Source organism: Phalacrocorax carbo, chromosome 5 (genome assembly GCF_963921805.1).
Source record: "Phalacrocorax carbo chromosome 5, bPhaCar2.1, whole genome shotgun sequence".
Lineage (NCBI taxonomy): Eukaryota > Metazoa > Chordata > Aves > Suliformes > Phalacrocoracidae > Phalacrocorax > Phalacrocorax carbo.
This window is the reverse complement of record NC_087517.1, coordinates 16,725,947-16,748,399: the sequence shown is the minus strand read 5'-3', so window position 1 is coordinate 16,748,399 and position 22,453 is coordinate 16,725,947. Positions and strand designations below refer to the sequence as shown.

At 45.1% G+C, this 22,453-nt stretch overlaps 1 protein-coding gene across 8 annotated transcripts in view; it reads left to right on the top strand.

Moving 5' to 3' along the window:
* The window catches only part of BIN1 (bridging integrator 1), a 101,105-nt gene that overhangs the window by 41,636 nt on the left and 37,016 nt on the right, over positions 1–22,453 (top strand). For 4 of the 8 annotated variants that reach the window (XM_064451284.1, XM_064451282.1, XM_064451287.1 and 1 more), the window contains exons 2-6: positions 2,395–2,475; positions 9,378–9,432; positions 9,884–9,978; positions 11,858–11,953; positions 16,477–16,584. In XM_064451284.1, coding sequence (XP_064307354.1) covers positions 2,395–2,475; positions 9,378–9,432; positions 9,884–9,978; positions 11,858–11,953; positions 16,477–16,584 — 435 coding nt within the window. Of the gene's footprint in view, positions 1–1,932; positions 2,032–2,394; positions 2,476–9,377; positions 9,433–9,883; positions 9,979–11,857; positions 11,954–16,476; positions 16,585–19,269; positions 19,363–22,453 lie in introns of those variants that run through there. The other 4 variants (XM_064451288.1, XM_064451290.1, XM_064451289.1 and 1 more) reach the window with 2 other exon arrangements.

Sequence of the window (22,453 nt, the reverse complement as noted above, 5' to 3'; positions counted from 1 at the left end):
TTTGTAGCTTGCATACTTCATTGTTATTGGTATTGGGTGCTCCTGGCATTATGGCTCTTTGGACATCTAGGAAGTCACCCAGCAGGTGGGAAATCCATGCTCTGTAGATCTAGTAGCCTTGGGGAGCACAGCTGAACACAGGGCCTTTAAGATGCATCCTTTCTGGAAGCGGTTCACCATACCACTAGATGAGAAAAATGAGGCTATAATGAATCCTTCTTTCCTGCTGGCATGGCAGAGATATGTGTATCCTTGGCAGCAGTGTTGCTGTGGCATGCGTTCCCCTTCACAGGAGCAGATGAGCAAAGGAGGCACCAGTGGCTGGTGTACAGGATTCTGCCTGTCCAACCAATGTTGCTGCTTCTGCTCTCCAGCAAGCTCTTCTGTGCCAAGGGTTTGAGAGGAAGAGTGGAATATTCAGGCTCTCTAAGTTCTGCTGCATAGACAAGTTTACGAAGCACATTAGGTGCTTGTAGCTGCAGTGTTTGCTGCTGTTGCTTGAGCTGTGGAAAGCTGTGCTTCTAACTGGAGGTTTTCAGTTCAGCTCTTGGTCACAAAGAGGGCAGTCTTCATCTCTCTGTCCTTTCCCCCCCTTTTGCTGACACTTGAGTACCTGTCCTGGTTTCAGCTCAGCGATTCCTGGACGTGAGGAGAGGCTGTTGGGCAGAGGGAGAATGAAAACCAGTGATTCCCTGCTGGACATACAATCCCAACCTAAATAAGGGGATTTAGTGCTAGATGCAAAAAATCAGTGCAGTCATCCTGCACCCAGCTCAGAGTCAGTTACTGCAGTCAGGGTGAGCTGGGAATATGTGTGCTTGTATGGGGGAGAGGGGAACTGAGATTAGGCAAATAGACATAACACAAATGTCCTGTACCTTGGTAAAGAGATGAGAGTGGGTCAGTAGGTGCATTGGCAGTTGGACTAGATCATTGTAGGTCCCTTCCAATGGAAAATTATTCTATTCTACATCCTGTTCATGGACCTTCTCAATGCCATTTTGGGGACTAAACATGGAAGTCTAATCCCTGCCCTGCAGGGGAGAAATCCTCTTTGCATTCTTTGGGAAGGTCCATGGTAGCAAGGGGAGCTGGATGAAGCTGGTTTGGGTGGCTGTCATGGCTACCTGGCAGTCCCTCAGAGCAGCTGGCCTTGAGACACTTAGTAGTGGCCATCCTGTAGACCTGATGTCAGTAACATGCACGTGCTCTTCCATCTTGACCCTCTTCCCTCCAAGAGGGGCTGAACATGATGGCTGAGACCAGTGGCTAAAGAACTGCTATGCTCAGCAGAGCAAGAGCAGAGCAAGAGAGACTTCAGCTTTCCAGTGCTTTCTGCCTCTTGGGCAGTCATGCTCTTGCCAGCCAGGCTCCCTTGCTTTTCAAGGTGATCCCTCAGTACCCTTTGTAGCCCACCTCTGGCTCCCCAGAACCTCCTGTGACTGAGGACTGGGTGGGCTTTTCATTGTTTTCACTGGCTTTGAGAGACAAGGCTTTTTTTTTTTTTTTTTTTTACCAGCTATGGTTTACATCCTTGTCTTCCTGCTGCTGGAGTTGCTTGGGGCTGCCCTCCTCAACAGCTGCAGTTGCCCAGCCCTCTTGCGACGCACCTAACTTCTTGCCTAGAAATCAAGTGCTTTGCTCAAAGCCTGGGAACAATCCACTTAGCTAAGTGGAGAGGTCATTGAGAGAGAAGTGTGATAAGGGGAGTAGTCTGATAAGGGTTTTTTTACAGGCTGTGCAGGGAGGCCGTAGAGGAGCAGGGCTGGCTGCTGACACTCTCAGATGTGAAGCTTAGGCTGAGTGTCACACAGATCCATGGTGTAAGGTCCCCAGTTGCTTTCAACAGCCAGCTCCTGCCAAGCATGTGCATAGTGAGAAAAGGTGGAAAGGAGGTGGGACTTTCACTACTCCAGCCACCTTCTCTCTCTCTAAGGAGGTCTCTGCATGGCTTTCTGTGCTTGAGGACAGTAACTGTTCTTGGAGAAAAAATGCTGCCCTGTCTGGACCAGACTCTAGTGCTAAATCAAGGTAAGTGTAACATACAACGCAGGCGTACGAGGGATGTGGTTTGTTTCTTGATGGTCCAGGAGACAAACAACTTGGTTGCTTTTGCCTTGTCTGCAAAAAGCATTAGACCAGTGAAGGACAAACCTCAGTCATGCTCTTTGGTACAGCAAAGTATAAGAGGTCTGAGTTCATCCTGGTTTGTCTGTAAGTCCTTTTTCCATCTATGAGTGTGTGGAGAAATATTCCAGAGATTATGACTGCAAGAATAAGGGAGACTTTTCAACTTCTTTCAGCCTCATGAGCAAAAACTTGAAACTGTTTCTTTGTCTCTGCTTTGTTATTATCTGTGTTTGAAGTCTCCTATCTCTTTCCTCTCTTCTGCAGGTCCTTCAGAAGCTTGGGAAAGCAGATGAAACAAAAGATGAGCAGTTCGAACAGTGCGTGCAGAACTTCAACAAACAGCTGGTAAGATAATTGGCGATATGTAATTACACCCTGGGTTGCAGTATTAGCTTCCGGTCATGGGCTGCAGTATGCAATTAAAGCCCATTAGATTAAATGATGCCATAGGCCTACTGAAGTGACCCACAACTCGTAGCTGCTCACTTATGAGGAATTACATTGTCGTCGGTGTCCCTATCATGGAGTCAGTGCGAGTGTATGCTAAAGAATAATACTTGTTCTAGACCCAAGTTTAGGAAAAGAAATAGCTCAGCCAGAACACTTTCTTCAGCTAGCAGCCCCTTTGTAATGTAATTTTTCCTGCTAGGCTGGAAGGAGAGACATAAAAGCAACATTGTCTCTGGAAGATGGATAGGATAGGAAAGCAGTTAGAAATCAAAAATAACGCAGAACAAGGCAGATTCAGTTTCCTAAGCGTAGCAGAGTGCAGAACAGGCAAAGCAAATGGTGAAAAGGGAACATCCTTTCATGACTAAGATCTAGATCTAACTTCCTCCCCATCCTTGCACAATCACCGTGTCAGGCCTGAGTCATTATTCTTTCATGTGTCAGCTTCATCCCTATATTTTACTGCACAAAATTATTTTCAACAGTGCAGCAATTTCTCCCTACCCTCCTACTTAAGCAGCAGTCAGTTTATATCTTGAACTGGGTGTGGTGTTTTTTTTTATCTGGAGCTTTCAGCTACCCAGAGGAGGGGAAAACATCAGTTACCCCAGGGGATTTGCACCGTAGAGCTTGGTGTTAAGGAAAGTGTTTCTGTTTCGTGTCAGGAAATGCAGGCCACACCAAAGCGCAGGTGGTGCGGAAGAAATCTTTTAGCCCCTTTGTGCCCTGAGATATTTAGGACCTTTTTCTGAAGCTGTTAGGGACAGCTGCATTGTATGTGTTAAGATTCAGCAGATGTGGTTATGTGTCGCAAAACCAGCTGAGAAGGGATTTGTCACAGCTGAGTATAATGAAAAACTTTCAGTCTGACTTTGACTTATGTCCAACCAGAGCTGAATGCAGATTCCTGGAGACTAACGCTCGTTCTCATGGCAGTGATAGTAGTTATTGCTCCCAAAGTTCAGGCGACATCTCTGTAGCATGCCCACCAATGATATTCTCTTGTACACAGAGGAATAGAGTTTGGCTTCTTTCTGATGACATGACATTACCAGGTGTGACTTTTTCCGTATCATTTTTAAGTATTGGCAATCGGGAAACAGCCTTTTTAAAGGAGAAATACTGAAAAACTCAAATCCAAACTTCTTGATCTGGCTGTCTGGAATAGCCTTTAAGTTTTCAAAGCCACAAGTTCTAGCAGGGCACTGAGAAGCCTGTTATAGAAGCACTGCCTCTGAACCCTTTACAGCTGAATTTCTTTTCCTGTCTTGCAGGGGCAGGCCATGAGGTAAATTCTCCAAATAATTTATCAAAGGAGCTGGAGGCTGCTCTGCATTTGTTGCTTGGGGTCTACTGGTTTTGCTTAGGCCCTCATTACTGTTACTACATCCGTATTACTAAAATAAATGCAAACAATGCGTGTTTTACAGGGCAAACCATAAATGTGAGTTAGCTGAATTGTTAGGGTATCGGGGGCTGAGGAGTTATGATGCCAAGCAGACTGGGGGAAAAACTTCAACTATAGGTGAATATATACACACTTGTTTTTATTTGTATATGTATGGTGTGTGTGTGTAGTATAGTTCTGTGTGATATTTCTATGGCCTTTCCTTATAAAGCCTGCTCTAGTGGGGAAGGAAAGGCTGGAGGACGGCTGATCTTTTGCTGCAGGCTTGTGACAGAACAGCTCTCCTGTGGAACCGGCTGGGGTGTGACCAGGCAGTGGCCTTATTTACTGTTTGATTAGAGGCTCCTCTGACTCTAATGACAGTGTCGGGCCACTTTGATACATGTTCCCATGTGTGGGCTGTCAATGAATGGAGAGCAGGTCTAAAAATCACTTATTCATTTTCAACCAAAGCATCTTGTGGTTCTCTCAAATGGTGGTTGAGTGGACTAAGGGAAAGCATTACACTTCCCAGCTCTCTGCCCATTCAGGCTCATATAAGAGCACTGCTCTGAGGTCTCTCGATGGTCGGAGCTTTTCAGTTCAGATAGGTGAGCTGGATGTAACCATGCTTTTGCAGGGCTACAGGGCCTGTGTGTGTTTCTTGAATGCTTGACAAGCAGCACAACTGGCCCCCGTATTAATCCCTCATGACAGATTATGTTTGGCAATTAACCTCCCAAAATGTTCATTCAAAGGCTCTCCCCTCCTTCCCTTTCTCCCGTCACTTGTGCTCAGGCACCAGCACAAGGGTCTGTCCTGGAAATTGTACCTCGGAGCAGAGGCCTGCTGCAAAGGTGCAACACAGCCCCAGCCTGAGGTATGCTAGGCTTTGGCTTTTCTTCTCCTGCATTTGAAATAGTCACTGGAGAGACAAAGAGTGGGAGGCTGGTGGCAGCCCTTACACCTGGCACCATGTTGTGTTTCTGCCTGGCAGAACAGCTGGGTTTTGATACCCTTCATGAGCTGTCACTCGTGTGGAAGTTCTGGGCTGGTTTACAGTGGCTTACACCAAATGCGTGAGAGACAAGCTGCTGCTGGCATAGGCTGCATCCATCTCTGCCCATGCCCCACGGCATTCAGCACAGCCTCAGCCATGGGGCAGGTAGCGTGGACTTAATCTTTGCTCTTGCAGTGTAGGCTTGGCTGTGGACCATTACAGTCAGTAGCTCAGAGAGAGACTTTCTGTCCAGGCAAAAGCCCTTCACACCCAGCAGTTTCCATTTCAGCCTTATGTAGCAAAACAAGTTTAACAGCTTGGCTGGTATCCCAGGATGGGGGCTTCCCACTAGTTGTTCATGCTTTGTGTCTTAACAGGACATTACCTGTCCCTCTCAGGTGTAGAACATCCCTGCTGATAATAAAAAACCTGCAAAACAGGGAGGTTGTGTAAAGAAGGGGTCACAGTCTAATGTTAGGATGAAAGAATTTCTTTTGAAGATTGGGGAAATCTACTACCAGGAAGCAGCTCTATGGGAAAATCACATACATAGCTAGTGCTCAGTGAAAGGCATTGTAAATACACCCACCCACCCCCCACCCCGCCAAAACAAAAGAAGAAAGCACAAAAAGGAACCAAGCCACTCTTGTGTTTTAATTTAACAGAGTTGTAAGTAATAGGCAGTTCATTAGGTCTGTTGAGAGAGAGCTCTTCCAGCCTCCCAAGCACATCACTTCTATTTTTAAATATGCATCTTCCTGTACATACTGTCCTTCATATTACACCTGGTTGTGTTATAGGCTCACAGGGTTGAATTACACAGTGATTGCAAGTATGACAAAATCGGCTCAAACAAGACAACGTTAGTGTGTTTGAGTAGAGCAACTTTATTGTGGTCACTTCTACATTAAGACACAGTATCATTATCCCTGTGTGAAGGTGTTAAGTCAATTTGTTAGTGCAGGGATGAGAAACGAATATGGCATTCAAGATCAGCATTGATCTTCAATTTTTGTCATGGTTTTACTTCCCTTTTGCGGAGTTTTGTTACTCTGATATGTATGTACATATATATACACACACACACACAGAGACATGGTTGTCTTTTTTACGTTCTTGCAATTTAAAAATTACTATGCTGTTAGATTTTTGTAACATCTCTAGGTTCAACCATACCTCTGTAGCTTCCCCCTACACACACTTAAACCTACTGCTCTTTGTTAGCTGGGAAGTGGAATAATTTTCCAGATTCCAATTTATCTTCCTTACCTTTTTTTTAACTTCTGAGTTTAGGAAGTGTCTTGTAAATGTGCACGCAAGGGTGTTGAGAGCTTCTGTTCTATGCAGTATTTGACAGTGTCTAACTGCGTTGTGAGAGGTGTCTATGCAGAATTGTGGCTGTACTTGACTATAGACTGAAGAAAGCAGGTGCTATGTGCACAGAGAGAAAGCAGCTGCCAAAGTTTCTTGGGAAAGCATTAATGCTTAAAATAATAAAGAGAAATCTTGTAGCAAGTGAAGGAGCTGCTTTACTGGTGGACAAGAAATAAAGCAGTGGAAATGCCAAAAAAGTACTTGGATGGGAACTCCAGGTGCCATGGTGAGCTGGGGGAATGGGATTCATGGCGAAACCCTGAACATGAGCCTGTCTCTGAAAATCTTTCTGCCCGCAGATCTTACAGGCTGTAAAGTCTATTCACTTCCCCTGGCAGGCTTGGTACTTCTAAGAGGCTTAGGTAACCCTATAGTCATGGAGATCAGCTGTGGCTCTGACTTTAAACATCAGCAAGGGGTGACTAAGAAAGACATTCCAGTTGCAGGTTGCAGCACTGCGTATTGGCTGACTACACATTGTGGCAAGACAAGTGGTGTTGAGGATGCCTGAAAAATGCAAAATTGCTGCAATTGCACACTTCAATATCCAGGCCCTGACTTGCAGGTTTTTCAGGTGGTCTATCTAAAAATCTTGATTTGATGTTTAATTGTGATGCCAGTGTACCCCTCAGAGGATTCTTTTGCCCTCATGATTTTGGGACTGGGTATCAAGACTTGAAGAGTTCATGAGCCTGGATTCTGTCGTACGCTGCTTTGGCAGGACTCAGGCAAGCATGGGCACAATTTTAGAGGTGCTTTTTTATTTTTAGATGCTGTAATTTTGAGAGTTACAGTTCTAGACATTGCGGTGCCCAGGTGTGTGCGTAAGTTCTGCAGGAGACCTTCCCTGACAATTAGTGTCTGGTAACCTCAAAGTTGTGTGTTCAAATTTAGTAATTTTCAAAAATGATACAGCTGCAGGATGATAAAGTATCCATCTGAGGGATTTTGCACGATAATTTCTTCTGTGCCATTTTCTCTTGTGTTCTGACATGTGATCTTGCCAGTTCCAGTCTGTGATTTCTAGCATGGACCTATTCTAGGCAGACAGCACTGCTTTCCTCTAAGCCTGTCCTGCTTCCTGCATCAGGAACAAGCGAACACATATTACAGCTTGACTGAACTGCTGCTTGTCAGCTCAGCCTCCCTGATGGTCTTATCTGTGTGTGCTTGTTGATTACTCTTGCACCTTTTCCCTGGTGGTTTCTGACTGCACTGTGAGGAAGGTCTCATCTGCCCAGGTTTCCACATTGAGCTTGAGCCAACAAAAAGCTCTACAATTGTTTGCTTTGTGTTTTAAGAACTCCTAGGACTTTTGCAGCAGATGTGGTCATTACTCCTTTCCTCTTATACTCTCTTTGGGTCAGTTCCCAATTCTTCTCCAGACTAGGAGTCTGACTTTCTTTTATAAAAGTGGCCAGCTCTTTCCCATCCCTTGTTTCCTTTGTTGATGTCAGTAGGAAAAGAACAAAAATATGAACTAATCCAGAACCTTCGAGGCAAGGAAAACAAATTGGGCCATAGCGTTGGAAGCAGATGGATTTCTCCACAAAGCTATGCTAGCACTGCCACTTCAACAGCTGGGCAGTGTTAGCTAATGCTTAGAGAGCACAGCTGCCCTGAGAGCACAAGGGATCACAGCATGAGCTCAGTTGAGGCAAGAGATGCCTGAGTGGTGGGGAGGGCTGATGGGAAACATCTGCTGTTGAAGCTAGTGGCTCTAAGACAGCTGTCAGAGATGTCCTGTGAGCTCCTCATCTCTGGAGTTGTCTTCAGCTGTCAGAATTTGTTACGCTGGGGCCCCCCAGTGGGACAGAAACTGGGAAAGAGGGGGAAGGAATGGCAGCAGGCTGTGAGGAAGGTATGAGGTGTAGTCGTTGCTTTCCTCCATTCTTGTTTTTACAGCTACTTTGGGGGATAGTGAGGATCCAGTGAGATCCCACTGGGTAAGGGGAAACCCTTTTATAACAGAGATCTTTGCCTCTCAAACTCTTCCTGTACTTGCATACTCCAGCGGTTGTCTGCATAGGTATCCTCAATGTTTGTTCCTTCATTTGCTTTGACGTGCTCTGTGGGGGTCTTGGTCAACTTCTCAAGCCTTGCTCTTCCTTTCATTTCTGTTTGTATAATATCACTGTCTGGATTTGGAAGTATTTCCCTGTCTGCTTTGCACCGCTGTCAATGACACATGGCAAGGTAGAAGGGAGGTGGGCCTGAGCATGCTTATCCTAGTGCAGGAGAGCAGTTGTATGGGCAGTGCATGTATGTGTGGATGTCTGAACCAACTTTGCTGTAAAAGTCTCCATGACTCTTTCTAATCTGGATTCTTGTACTGGCCTCAGCTGTGTCATCTAAACCTCAAACTGGCAAAACTCAGCCCAGCTTCTGGTTTTAATCCTTTGTTTCTTAGTGAGTGAGATTTGTTGCTGGCAGGCCACTTCCACAGTGAAGCAAAAGATGATTGAATATGTATCTGCAAGCCCTGCTGCACAGGGCAATTTAGACAGGATGTTTGGGCAGGTCAGAGGTCCCTTGCACTCAATTTGCACTCGGGTTTTGGTTTGCAGTGTGGCAGGAAAATGTGGTGAGCTAAACTGCTCCCAAGCCAGTATAAAATAAATCAATTGCATCTACCTATTATAGCCTACAGACCCCCTTCAGCTACATTTGTTGCACAGACCCACTAGCCCGTGGCTTGTAAACTAATTATTACCCTTTAGGACCCTCTCTAGTTGCTTGTAGGAAATCAAAACACTAAAGCTGGCTCTGCTGGAAAAAGGAAATCATAGCTTTACCCCCATCAAGTTACTCAGTACCTTAACTGTATTGTTGGGCAAATAGGCCTGCAGCTCACTGGCTGTGGGTTTACCAAGTCAGAGGGCTGTGTGGTCACCCTGTTAACATTTGTGTTTCATGTGGTCATAGGGCTGGTGTGTAGCCCATCTACAAGACCATCTTTATTTAAAAATGCTTGACGACTCCTCTTTACACTCTTTTTACATCAGAGAGTAACTGATGGCCATCTTACATTCACAGTCTGAAGGCACGAGGCTGCAGAAGGACCTCCGAACTTACTTGGCTTCTGTAAAAGGTAAGGTTTGCATAAGCAGAGAATTGTTTCCCCTCTAGTGCATGTGAGGTTTTTGCAGCTGTCCCCTTCCTGGTGTTTCCCCAGGTGTGAGCTGCAGGAAAGGTCACCCTTGTCTGGGTGGGGGATCTTTCAGAATCCTTCAGGACCAGCTGGGATGGAATGGGTTTGTGCTTTGATGCCAAACGGATGGGGCTGTCTTAACAGATAGACTCTCATATCCTCTCCTAGGGGAGGATGAACACAAAGGGTTTGATGCGACTGCATCCTCACTTCCTTTCTCCTTCTAGTTACCTTCCATCTCTGTGTTATCAAGGGTCAGTCATTCTGTAAGGAAGAGATCAGCATTTTTTAATAACCCTCCTCTATCCCCATTCCTCAGGATGGATGAGGGTTAAACTTTGAGGAACACACTACTTCCTTCTTTCTGAAGCAGTTCCCTCTTCTTTCCTAGCTATGCACGAGGCCTCCAAGAAGCTGACAGAGTGTTTGCAGGAAGTTTATGAGCCGGATTGGCCTGGGAGAGATGACACAAATAAAATAGCAGAGGTAAGGCTCTGTCCAGGAAGTGGGGTCATCAGGCTTGCTCTGTCAGTGGAGATGAGCTTTGGAAGCTGTGCCTGTGTGCCACATTTCTTCAGGCATATGACTTTGCAGAATTGGAGAGACAAACAGCATTGGAAAGAAGAGAAAGCTGAAGGGAAACAGCCTATATTTTTGTCTGCGTAGGACACTGTCCCCAGATGCTTGAATGCTACACAGAGCTGTGGGCATAAGCCTACAAGCAATTTGTTCCCCTGGCAGTGGCTAAACAGGAACAGAGGATGCCAAAAGAGAGTCAGTAGGGTCAACTGGATGTATTGCTTATGCTCTGTGCAAGAGAAAGGGGAGGCTAAATCTGTGGCCAAAGCATGGTCAGAGCAGCTGCCGTGTAGCTGCAACAATCTCCCACTCACAGCAGTACCACCAGCTGCCATATTTTGGTTGCGACCTTGTTTGGCTGAGCTGTGTGTTACCCCACCCTGCTGTTCGTCTTATCCCATGGTGAGGTGATGCCTGTCCAGTCTGCCGAGGTGTCTTATGTGGAGCTCAGGGCACAGCCTGTCATTTGACAGCTTGGATCCCCCTTGACAAGTGTGTGGTGGTTCCAGCTGGAGGCAGGTGGCCTCTGCTCTCTTGCTCAGCTGTTCTGCTGAGCAGCACCTGAGCTGAGCAGTTTAGTGCTGTGGATCCATCTGCTGTGAGGCTGCAGGACTGGGCTGATCTGCAACTGTCTATGGCATTGAAGTAGTGGGGAAGGAATCGAGAGGAGAGCAGGAGAGGGATTCTTCCCTTCCGCTGCTCTCCCCTGCAGAAAATATCACCTGAAATAACATCTGCATCTTGCCCAGGAAATACTGACTTTGAAGCAGATAAATCCAACAAAACCTGAACATTTCCAGGTCAATTCTTCCATTAACATGGAAACTTTTCATTAGGAAGTGTCATTGCAGTAAATAATGGAGTTGTAATTCAGCTGATTTGGCTTCACGTTCTCTGGCCTTGTTTCTTCCTGAGCCACTGCAGTGTCTCCTGGGGGACTGTTGCTTCAGAGAATTTGAGCCAGAGAGGTCAAAGGGAGCATGAGTCCTGAGAACTAACTGTAGCTACTCTAAGAGTCTGCAGGAATATTTCTAGCCCTCCACCTTCCCCTTTAATGCATTTGTTTATATTTCTGTCTTTCAGGGAAAAAAAAAAGGCAGGAGAAAAGTGCTATTCCTGCCAAAAAAAAAAAAATTCCTACATAAAGTGGGCATTTTTCCTGAATATTTTAGCCAAACCCCATTGTTCAAGTGGGAAAGCAGGAGAGAGGGGTAACTTCCACCTAATTCAAGGTGTTGATGGGACATTACTGTGTCTGAGATAGGTTCAAGGATAAAGTGTGCACAGTTTTAGGGTGCAAGCCTTGGATATGACCTCCATTGGGCTGTGGAGGCAGGTGGTGTGAGGGCTGAAGACTGATAGAACAGCTTTCTGTTATTGGTCATTATCTTCCAGAAAGCTATGTTGTAATGAAAAGCAGAAAATGGTGCCTAGTGGTGCCGGGTCTCATTTTTTGTGGCTGCTGGGGAGAAGGTCAGGCTTGCTTTACCGCCATCTTCCTTTCCATTGTGTGGTCTTGGGCTAGCACTGTGGGAGAGAAGACAGGCCCTCAAAGGAAGATTCACAAAGGAGGCTGGGTCACCTGAATTAGCAGCATCAGGCTTTCTTCACTGCACATTTCTGGCATGACCTATGTTTTCAGCTAACTTCTCTGCTCCTTAGTTTTTCCAAAGAAGTGACTATTTCTTAAGAGCTGTGGGGGACTGAAATTGTTGACTGTAGCACTCATGGAGAAAAACAGAAATGCAGAGCTCTACGTAGTTAGCTCATTACTTTTGTTTTTCAGAACAATGATCTCCTCTGGACGGATTTCCATCAGAAGCTGGTGGATCAGGCACTTCTGACCATGGATACGTACCTTGGCCAATTTCCAGATATTAAAGTAAGATTCTCTGAAAACCTCTTTATCTAGAGAGTCACAGCAGATGAAACCTCATAAGAATCAATTTCTTGCATCCCCATCTTTAGGAGGATGTGTGCGCTGTGCTGCTGCAAGCTGTCCTTTTAGGGCAGCCAAGATCTTTACAGCTCTGGGTCATGTGAAAACGTTATGTTCTCCTCTGGGGCTTGAAATGAGAGTGAAGAATACAGGAGAAAGATGCTGAAGAGACAACATAAGTATGAAACAGGAGGACCCATGGAATTTACTATTGTATCACAGTGGAGGTGGGCAGTGTCAGCAGTAACTCACAAGCTCTCAGTCTCTCTTTTCAGTCCTTTGTTTTTTTAACTTCCTTGTAAGTACAAAGAGCTGAGGAAGTAGTGAGTGGGAAATGTGCTTTATAGGTGGAGGATGGTATGGAAGGCAGATTTCTCTGTGTTCCCTGAAGTCCTGCTGTGCATATAACCAGCTTTTTGCAGAGCAGGAGGAATGCTGTATAAGTGTCTCTCTTTTTGGGAGAATGTATCCAAGGACCTGGGTTTGAATGATGTTCTCTCCCTTCCCCCACAGTGATCCCCTCTCAATTCATTTTGAGAAGGTTATGCCGGAAATGTCTTCACCATATGAAAGCACTAGTAATGATATCACCATATGGGAAGTATCAGCTTGGTTTCTTCCCAGTGAAAACAACCCTTTCCCACCACATGCCTCTTAAAATGTTTTTCAAATGCTGGATCATAGCGGGGCAGGTCACAGGTGTGTAGAATGAGCCCTAAACAGCAGTGTTCTGGCCTCCTGGGGCTCCTGTCTTTGCTTTGTTTTTCCAGCCTCTTCTGTCCCTGGAAGTCTGAAGTGTGGAGGGGTGAAGAGGCTTGCTGTTGCTTTCCACCTGCTCAAGGCTGTAGAGCCTTGTAGAGTGATACCATGTGCCTCGGCAGTGTAGAGGCTCGTGCACTGCTTCCTAAGCAGAGGCTTTATTTCAGGCTTGCTGTAGTCTCAAGATCTCTGCACTGCTTCAGTCCAAATCATGTTTTACCAGCCTTGTTGGCTGTGCACTGGGTCACCTCAGAGTATCGTGTTTCTTCCATGCTTAGTATCTTTGGGATTTCTTAGTTCTGCAGTGGTCCCACTGCGTTTTTACAGTGTGGTTTTTTTAAAAGGAGCACAGGATTGGGACTAGCCAAATGCCACCAAAATTCAAGGTGTTAAGCACTGAGCTCCCATGGATCCTTTCTGTCTTCCAAATGGGCCGCTAAGGTGTTTATCACTAATGTCCTTTTCTCAGTCTTCAAATTATGCTCTAGAAAATGGGAATTTAAAGCAATTTTATGCACAACTTAAGTAACGCTTTAAAGAAAGCACTACTCACCTCTGCTTCCCTTCCTAAAATGAGTGAGAGTTTGGCTTTCTGTTTGTTCCTACAATAAGATATGGATATATTTCAGAGTTGGCTCTTTGTTTTAAAATTGACTTTTGGTGGTATAAATCTAAAAGGGTGTCGTGGTTAATTACTAATATGTTCTTATTGGTGGTTCAGCTGAATGCATCATAATCCTTACTCCAGAGCAGTGAGAAGTACTCAAATCAAGTCTGGTTTCTTTGACTTGTAGAAACTCTTACAACTACTGTTGTTGAAGGTTACTACAGTTGTACAAAAGCGTAGTTTGGCTTCACATAAAGAATTTGAGTTCCTGAGGGTGGCAGGCAAAAAAAAAAACAACCAAAAAAACAAAAAACAAACCCAAACCCGTCTTATGTAATTTACAGAATATTTCGTTGTTTTTGGTTGTTGTGGTAATAGTTTTCTGGTTTGTTTTCCACAAAATCAAATTTTCTGCTTTTCCTGGAATTCTGGCATTACTGTGATAATAAAAGATGATTTATGGAGACAAGATTATTTTAATTTAGTGATGTGAAGGCCTGTTTTTTATTAATGACCCAGTAATTCAAATGTGTGATAAGTTAGGTCATGCATGTGTTATTTTTTGTTAAATTCTAATATATTCCGAAGTCTCCTTCAGTTGAAAGACTGGAAAAATTCCCTTGAATTTTTTTGGACTTCCAGTGGCATTCACAGCAGGAATGTGAAAACAGAGCATTCCTTTTGTAAGGAATTTTTGTAAGTTAAAGGGACTATTTTCTAAATGTTGGGTGGGGAGTAGTGAACAAAGCATCTCTGTCTTCTGTAACTTGAAAAATGGGAATGTAACTAGTACTCCATCATTTTGTTGCAGGTCAGTATCTGTAGCTTCTTGGAGTAGGACTCTTGCATAATCTATAATATTTCTGAGTGAGTTTTTGGTTGAGGTTGCAGAGTATACAAGAAGAGTGCAGGTCTCTGCAGTGAGCCCGGAGGAGTAAAACCATAACCCAAGTTGTGAATAGCTGTGGAATTGGTGATTTTCTGTCTTGAACCAAAACTGGTGCCCTGTTTCTACTAGGTTTAAAACCAAATATCAGTAAGGGGCTGGGGGGAGGGAAGTGTTTTGTGGTGGTTTGAGTGTTTTCTGGTTGTGGTTTGTTTTTTGTTTTTTTTTTTTTTAAAGGAGGCTTAAATTAAGATGGATTTATTGCAAAGTAGTAAACTCCGGAGTTCAGCTTTTACCATCAGATAGTGGTGGGTAGCTGCAGCTATCCTAGAATCATACAAGGAAGCTACCCTGCAGCCTTTCAGGGCTGGGCTAAGTAGCATTAGTGCCATCACAATTGTGCGATCAGTGATTACTCCAGGAGAACTCGCAGTATATCAGTACCTCGCAGCATTTCTCTGTACTCTAGTAGAAATGTGAGGGTGGGGTTAGAAGATTGGGAGCTACAAAAAAGGGCAGGAGTGAGCTTGTTGAGAGATGGGTGACATTGAATCAAACTCCCTGATGGAGTGGTAGGGAAATGTAGAAGTGGCTGTTTGCCATATCACAGAGGTGGGCAAAACTTTAGCTGTCTCTACCAGGCTGACCTGGGGGAAAAATCCTATCTCTTAAAACATATGGCCAGATTATGGATTTATCTGATGTGTGTAGAGAATATATTAACTATCATCTCAGAGATTGTCATACTGCTGGAGACCCCGTCTGACATCTTGTCTCATGCTGGGCCGGCCGTATGGTATCAAGGAGGTATCTTCTAGTGACCTCAACTGCAAGCTGGCTCAGCTGCTTCGTGATTCCTCTCTTGGAGCCAGCTCATATCTTTGAAATCTGTTTGGGCTGTGCATGGCTGAGATCCTGCCGATCTGCCATGACTCACACAGAGCTGCACCAGCGTTTGCTGAAAGATGGAAGATGCAGAGGAGCACGTGTAGGAGACCTGCGAAGTGGTCCCAGCTGGTCTGGCAGAAAGATCAGTCCCAAGTGTAGTTTTCTAGCTTATCTGCAGGAGTGTAGAGAGGGATGACATCTCCCTGCCAAGTGCAGTGGAGGGGGGGATTTTGCTTTTGCAAGTAAATCTCAATGCTGATTCTTCATCTTGCACTTTGTTTCCCTGGGTGCTGTGGCTAATTAGAAATCCTCCTGGCTCCTTGCCATGCCTTTTCACTTCAGTTCTTCAGCCTGTCTCTAGAATGCTGGTTACTGACACTGGACTGGACTTTCCAAGCTGGGGTGGTGCCAGGGTCAGGCTGGGAAGACCTGTGCTCCAACCCAGATAGTCTGGGGTGTTTGTAGAGAGCATGGGGGTGAGGGTCTAAGGGGGATGGATGGTTCTTAATCCAGTGGGCCTCAGCCTTGCTAAGGTGAATTTATGCTGGGGGGAGAGCCTCAGGGACCTCAGATGAAGAGTAATGGAGGATCAGGCCACAGGCCTGACTCTCTTCTGGATTCTCACCCATGGACCCCTCTCAGGACTCCATTCCTGAGCATGAGTCTGGTACGGAGTTGGCTCCCGCCTCTAGTTTGTCACGGAGTCGGTATGTCTTGCCTATTAGTGAGACACTGCTACAGGTTTTCCCTCGCACTTCTCTTGCTGAATAGCTAGTTACAATGGACCACTGCCTGTGGCTGCAGTCACTTCTCTCTAGACCTCCTCTTGCAGAGTCCAAAATGCTGCCCTAGGAATATCCTGAGCATGTGGATGAGTGCTTTTGCTGTGCTCGCAACAGAAATGCCTTCTTTTGTTGAACTTAATCTTTTGCTGATCAGTCAGAGTCTGGCTGCAGCCCTCGGGAGGCCCTGAAAATGATGAAGCAGGTGCATGCAGGCACATGGGGAGGCTTATAAAGCACCGGAGCTACGGTTCTGAAAACACTAACGCTACCCAGAAATGGGGCCTGTTGGTTGCATCCATTTGTTTTCCCAGGCTGGGTCTGCACTCTTCCTGAGGAGTGCCCTCTAGAATGGTGGTTGTCACAGGTGGCTCCCAGGGCCACCTCTCTGGGCAGCCTGTGTGGAGTATCCAAGAAGTGTCCTTGTGTGGGCAGGGCATGGCGTGCTCTGGAAGTTGGGTGAAGAGGAATGGGGTTTTCCTTGAGGCTTTGGGATTTTGGCTGCTGAGGAAGATTGTCACAACTCTTTCTCCATCTTTCTTAGTCCCGTATAGCGAAGCGAGGAAGGAAGCTTGTGGATTATGACAGTGCCAGACACCATTTTGAAGCCCTGCAAACCGCGAAGAAGAAGGATGAAACCAAAATCGCAAAGGTAAAGCAAGCAGAAGGATGTGCAGCCATCCTCTCATTTCACGAGGTCTGTATTTGCCTATTGAGCAGTTTTTAAGTGCCCCTCTACCTCTTCATAGGGGTGTTATTTTGTTCAGGGAGGTGTCGTGAACTGATGAAGTTCTGTTAGGTGTTTCCTTGTCGTTTTTTTATTTCTAGAAAGGAGGATGGTCTCTGCTGTGTTGGTTCAGAACCACCATCATCAGTGAGCATCTCTTGGTGGCCAAGGCCTAGGCATGCACTTCCTCAGGTGCTGCAGGACCAGTAATGTGTGTCAGGAAAGCCTGTGCACCTCTGGGGGAAGCAAAGCCTTGCAGTGCCCCAGCAAAATTTGCCAGTTTGCTTCTTGGGGCTCTATCTCCCCATCTTATAGCGGTGGCAAGAGTAAGTGTTTTGAGTGTTGCCTGAGGCTGGTTGTGGTGGTGAAGTCCTCTGATGTTCTAAGACACAGATGCTTAGGAGTGTGAATTACAAGTTCGTTGGTGGAAATGCACCCTATGCACACTTGATGTCTGTGTTCTGTTGTCTGTTGTTCTCAATTACTGGACAATAAATATGGCTGAACACAGGAAAACAAGACTTTTCTTTTGTCAGGGTGTGGTTTTTCATGCTTGTGAACAGCTTGATCTAGGTTTAACCCCAGAGCATGCCCAACATGTAAGTGCAGGATTTTCTTTAAATTAAAATAAATGTCATTAAAATTTAGAATTTATTTTAAATGTAGCTGAAGAAAGGTGATAGTGTTAACCTTGTTCTAGAGGAGGCGGATGGTTCAGATACCTGCCTAGAAAATAAGCTGTGGATTACTCCTGTACCCTGACTGGATTTGAACCCATCTGCTCCACTCCACAGGCCAGGTCTTGACACAACAGTATAGTCCAGGGCTGGAGAGGCATCTTTAATTCTCTTGAATGTGGACCATGACACATCAGGACTCTTTAGCCTAAAAGTAGTGCAGGAAAGAAAGAGCCTGGATCTGTATCTTTTAACCAGGCTGAGAAGAGTTGTTATCCTTTGCTTAGAGTTATTTCTGGTAGGGGGAAATATGGGCTATGTGAGAGATGCTCGTGTTTCTCCTGCATGGAAGAAATAAAGATGCATATCTCCCCTGAGCAAAAGATCTGCATTTAATGGCCAACTGACTGTAATTTTATTTTTAAGCTGCAAGTCATCATTCATCTGCTCACCCAGTGTGTGCACTGTGATTAACCTTGACAAACAAAGGGGGGAGAGATTGATGGCTCAGGTGTCATTGCATCATTTATGTGGCAAAGCAAGTCTTGGGTCTGTATGCAAGGCATGAGGCCTAGCTGGCTGTGCCTTCTGTTCAAAGCAGTACTTCACTGTGTTTTGTGGGTAAAAGCAGAATTTACCTGTGGTGTGGTATTATTATTGGTATGTGTCTGTGGTGTATTTGCTGTGGTGGAAATGGTTTTTGTAGGAATTCATCTACTCAGGTGGCTACCTGGTGATCCGCACCAAAGAGGCTGGAGCAGATTTGTCCTCTTGTCATTGCTGCACTCGCTCATGTTGCCCCAAATGCTCACATAAGACATAACTAACAAGGGATTTTTTTGTTACTTTTTTGTTAAAGTATGAAGAATAGTGCAGTTTGAAAAGTGAAATTTGAGATTCAGGGGTTAGTGCTCTGTTCCTGATTCAGCCTGTGCAAGTGCCTCTTAGTACTTGATCAGGCTTTTCTCGTTAGCCAAAATATGTGCTGGATCAGTTCTTTATTCCCTCTGTGCTTTAGGCTATAAGCTCACGCACGGGATATTACATGACACATTGCACTCTCTTGGCCCTGTAAAGATGGGAGTAGTGAGTCTCTAAAAGTATGCTCTTCCCACATGGGCAGGTTTCACAGACCAGCCTGGGATCCCACCTTTGCAGTCGCGCAGCTGTGCAGGGCTGTGGGCAGCAGCCAGGGCTCAGCATGCACTAGGTTGATGTAGGAAGTTCATCTCTCTGTTCCTGTGACTGCAGTTTTGCTTGTGTGACCTTTGAAGTAGGGTTGTTGCAGTGTAAGGTGCTTTGGAATATGATGATGGGCCCCTAGGAAAGAGAAATCTTGTTACGACACAGCATTCAAATAGGAGCTGACTTGATTGATGTTTCATGGGATAGGAACACAAACAGCAATGTGAATACCTTTTGAAGGTATATGGTCTCTTTTTTTCTTCTCTAATATGTGGATGTTCTTTTCCCACTCAGGACTCCTGCCACTTACTGCTAAACTCACAACTCGCCATTTAAATAAAGCACTGTGGACTTTCAGCTGTTGCATGCAAATAATGATGGTGGTTAATCCTGACCTCTCTTTAAGGAGCTCTCACTTCACAGCCATGACTTGGAGTAGGGTTGTCTGTGTGCTAGGTCACTAACAACTCTATCTGTTGCTCTTTGCAGCTGCCTGGCTGATCTGCAGTATCCCAGCCCACACTGGAGCATTAATTACTGCTAAACTTGGCATGCTTCAAAGGATTCATAACTGATCGGTCCTGGGATGTTTGCTTTTTTTCTCGCCTTGGTGATACTGGTTTGGCTCAGCCTCTAAATACTCTGTTGTGATTTTAATTTTTTTTTTAATCCTGAAAAGATATATTTGTCTCTCTTGTTCTCTGTTTATTTTTTTCTCTTCTCACTCAAACATGCTCCCTCCCCCCAGCCTGTTTCACTGCTTGAGAAAGCCGCGCCTCAGTGGTGTCAAGGGAAGCTACAAGCTCACCTCGTTGCGCAAACTAATCTGCTCCGAAATCAGGTGACTGCTGATCTACCTGGCTCTAACCCTGCATGCGCTATTTTGGGCTCTAGATTGTACCATGCAATTAATCTCTAGGCAACGTTCACTCTAGTCCCCTCTTAAGTGTGTCCTTGATGGTCCTGAGCCACAGCGGACACATGGAAGTTGTTGACCAATGAATGAATCTGTGCCTGCCCTATTGATTTCTCATCAGATGTGTTAATACTGGACTACTGTTTTCTCCCCCTAAAATGAAATGAGGATGAAGAAAGGCTATGGAATAATGCCAAGGCAGAGGGTGATATACTGTAGTTTCTCCAATTATTCCTTTCTTTTTCATCTAAGAGAATCAGTTAAATTTTATTGTTGTTGTTTAAAAAAAGAAAAAAGATAAAACCATTGAAAAAATGGGCGTTTGCATTTCTGCTGTTGAGTAAAGCCAGAAAAACCTCATATTGCTTCAAAAGCAATTTTTATGGCTGCTGAGTTAAGTTGCAACATTCTGCCATGGTAAGATCCAAGTTTCCAAAATGGGCACTGTCCTGGCTCTTGTGGTCTAAATGAACTGTTTCCAGGTGTGCAGAGGTTCAGTCTGCATAGGAGAAGAGGTGGTCCCAGACCAGGGAATTTGCACCCCGTGTAATATATTTGAACAGCTCCAGGTTGAGGTCATGGTTGTCATGTGACAGAACTTGGCCAAACAGTTAGGTTATAGCCTCTTGAGGGACATGAGAGCAGCTCAGAGAAACTGCAGCGACTAAGAATTTAAATCCTACTTGCATAGAAGTGTGGCTTCCTGATGAAATCTCCCTTGGTATTTACCTTGGAGCTCCTTAAGGGATAAGAGGGAGCTGACAGAAAACAGTCAGTGAGAAGAAAATGCTTTAAATGGGCAAGGGATAGTAAATCATTACCCAGTCTGGGAGAATGCCAGTTACCTGCTCACCAATTTCTGGTGAGCTCATCTTTTCTCATTCAAATGCTCCTAGGTTTTCACATTCCTTGTCAGTGAATGAACTGCAGGTTAGAAACACCGAAGTGCTTTCACCTTATAAAGCACCTGGGTTCTTCACAGTCAGTTTATGACTGCAGATCAGAGAAAAGGCTAGGTTACCACATCAGTAAGGCCTGGGAAAGAACAGCTGTTAGCAGTCCTGCTTAAGATGCATAGCAAAGAGAGGAAATATTTATTCATTCTTGATTGAAGGGAGAAGGGCATTTGACAGGTTTCCAGGGGCTTTTCCTGTGCTTCTGCTGTGCTGGGAACAACCTGCATCCCTGTGGTTCTTGACTGGTCTGTTTGACTGTTGGTATTTCTGGAGGTTTAGAAAGCAGGTACAGGATGTTTCTCAAGACACAAATATATCAGTTCTTGGTCACTTTTGCACTTCTTTGACTGGGTGACTGGGAGTAATACCACCACCCACAGATTGCCTGGAGAAATAGTGCCTGTGAGTGCTTCCTCATCCATTGCACTCTGATCTTAGACAGGCTACCCAGAGTCGATCGATAATTTCACTGTACTGGGTGACTTTGCCCTAAAGCAGGCGGCAAGGGGGTATGTAATCTTTCTACCCGCTGTGTTGTGGGGCTGTTAACCTCCTGCTAAGTGATGTCAATATTTTCAGTTAGTCACCCCAGGTATTTTCAAATTAAGTTAAATCCTCAAGTTTTTCTTCTTCAATTCTTGAACTAAATGATGCTATTACTAACCTTACTTTGTTGTTTCTACTTCTGTAAGTCTGGTTTTTGGTTTTTTTTCAAATTTTTATTTTGATGGGGACTAACAAAAAAACTACCAACCTTCAATTAAGAAGAAAAGTTTGTGTTCTGAACCTGTAGGTTTTCCAGATTTCCTTCACAAACACAAGCAGGCAGAAAAAAAAAGCTTCAGTTTTTATATTTGCATGACTTCAAAACTGAAGGTGTTATTGACAACCCTAAATCTCATTTAAGCTCTTGATAAAAGCAGGAAGGCTGATGACACTGCATTTAATGAAGAGTTTCAGAATGTTAAGCCTAAAAAAAAAGAAGTCCTTCCCCTTACCAGCGGCTGTGGTGCTGCCTCTTCTTTCCTGAAATTCCTGATTTCTTTCCTGATCCTGATTTTACAACCTCCAAGCAAAAGTGGTGTCAGCAAGACCTATTATTTCTACTGTAAACCCAAGTCCCTCCTTCCAGAGCGCAAACTGCTGGCTTTGTAGGCCTTTAGCAGATACTAACAAAAACAATATAGTGGGGGTTTTCTGTAAAGTCTCCTGGGTGGTTTGCTATTCCACGCTTTCTGTTACAAATTTCTGGTGACTGCGCGTTTTGAAACAAAAGGGAAAATGACTTACAACAGCAAATTCTTGCCTTTTTGCTAAGCCCCCTGAAATGCTGAATATAGAGTAAAAAGCAACATGCTTGGTGCTGCAGTGATAACAGAACGATATCTCTGTTTGTAGGAGAAAGCCAGCAAACTGAGTCCTGGGCTGTGCTGCCCTTCTGAGAGACAGGTCTGGCTGGGACTGGTGGGGGCCTGGGCCTGGGTCAGGGCACCCAGCTCTCCCCCTTACCTCTGCCTCATGGATGTCTAAATTATTTACTGAGCAGTGCGTAATTGCATAGTTCACAGCATATTGGCTGAAGACAAATGGTCACCAGATTGCCTGAAAGCACCGGGCTCATGAGTGCTGAGATGCATGATGGTAAGAAACGTAAAGGGGAATAACTGTCCGCTGTCACAACTGAGCTGGTTGTGCTTGTCACTCTGAGCCTTGGCTAGGGGGAAGGTCAGGAAAGCATTTGTATTGCCCAGCTCCTGCAGAAACCTTCCCCCTTCCAGGCAGGAAGAGGAGAGGAAGAATTTTCTGAGATTACATCCCGTGCACCCTGGGCATTACATTCTTCTGCCTCAGTTCTCCGTCAGGTTGGCTAGGATGAGAGCTGAAATAGAAAGTGTACAGGTACAGTAGTGATGGGCTCTGCTCCTAAAACCTATGTCTTTCCTCCTTTCCCCACCGTACTGCATGAGCTGGCTTTTCTTCTAGAAGGCTCATGACCAAGTTGATGTCTGCATTTGACTCCAGCTGGAAGCAGTCAGGGCTATCCAATGTCAGGACCCGTG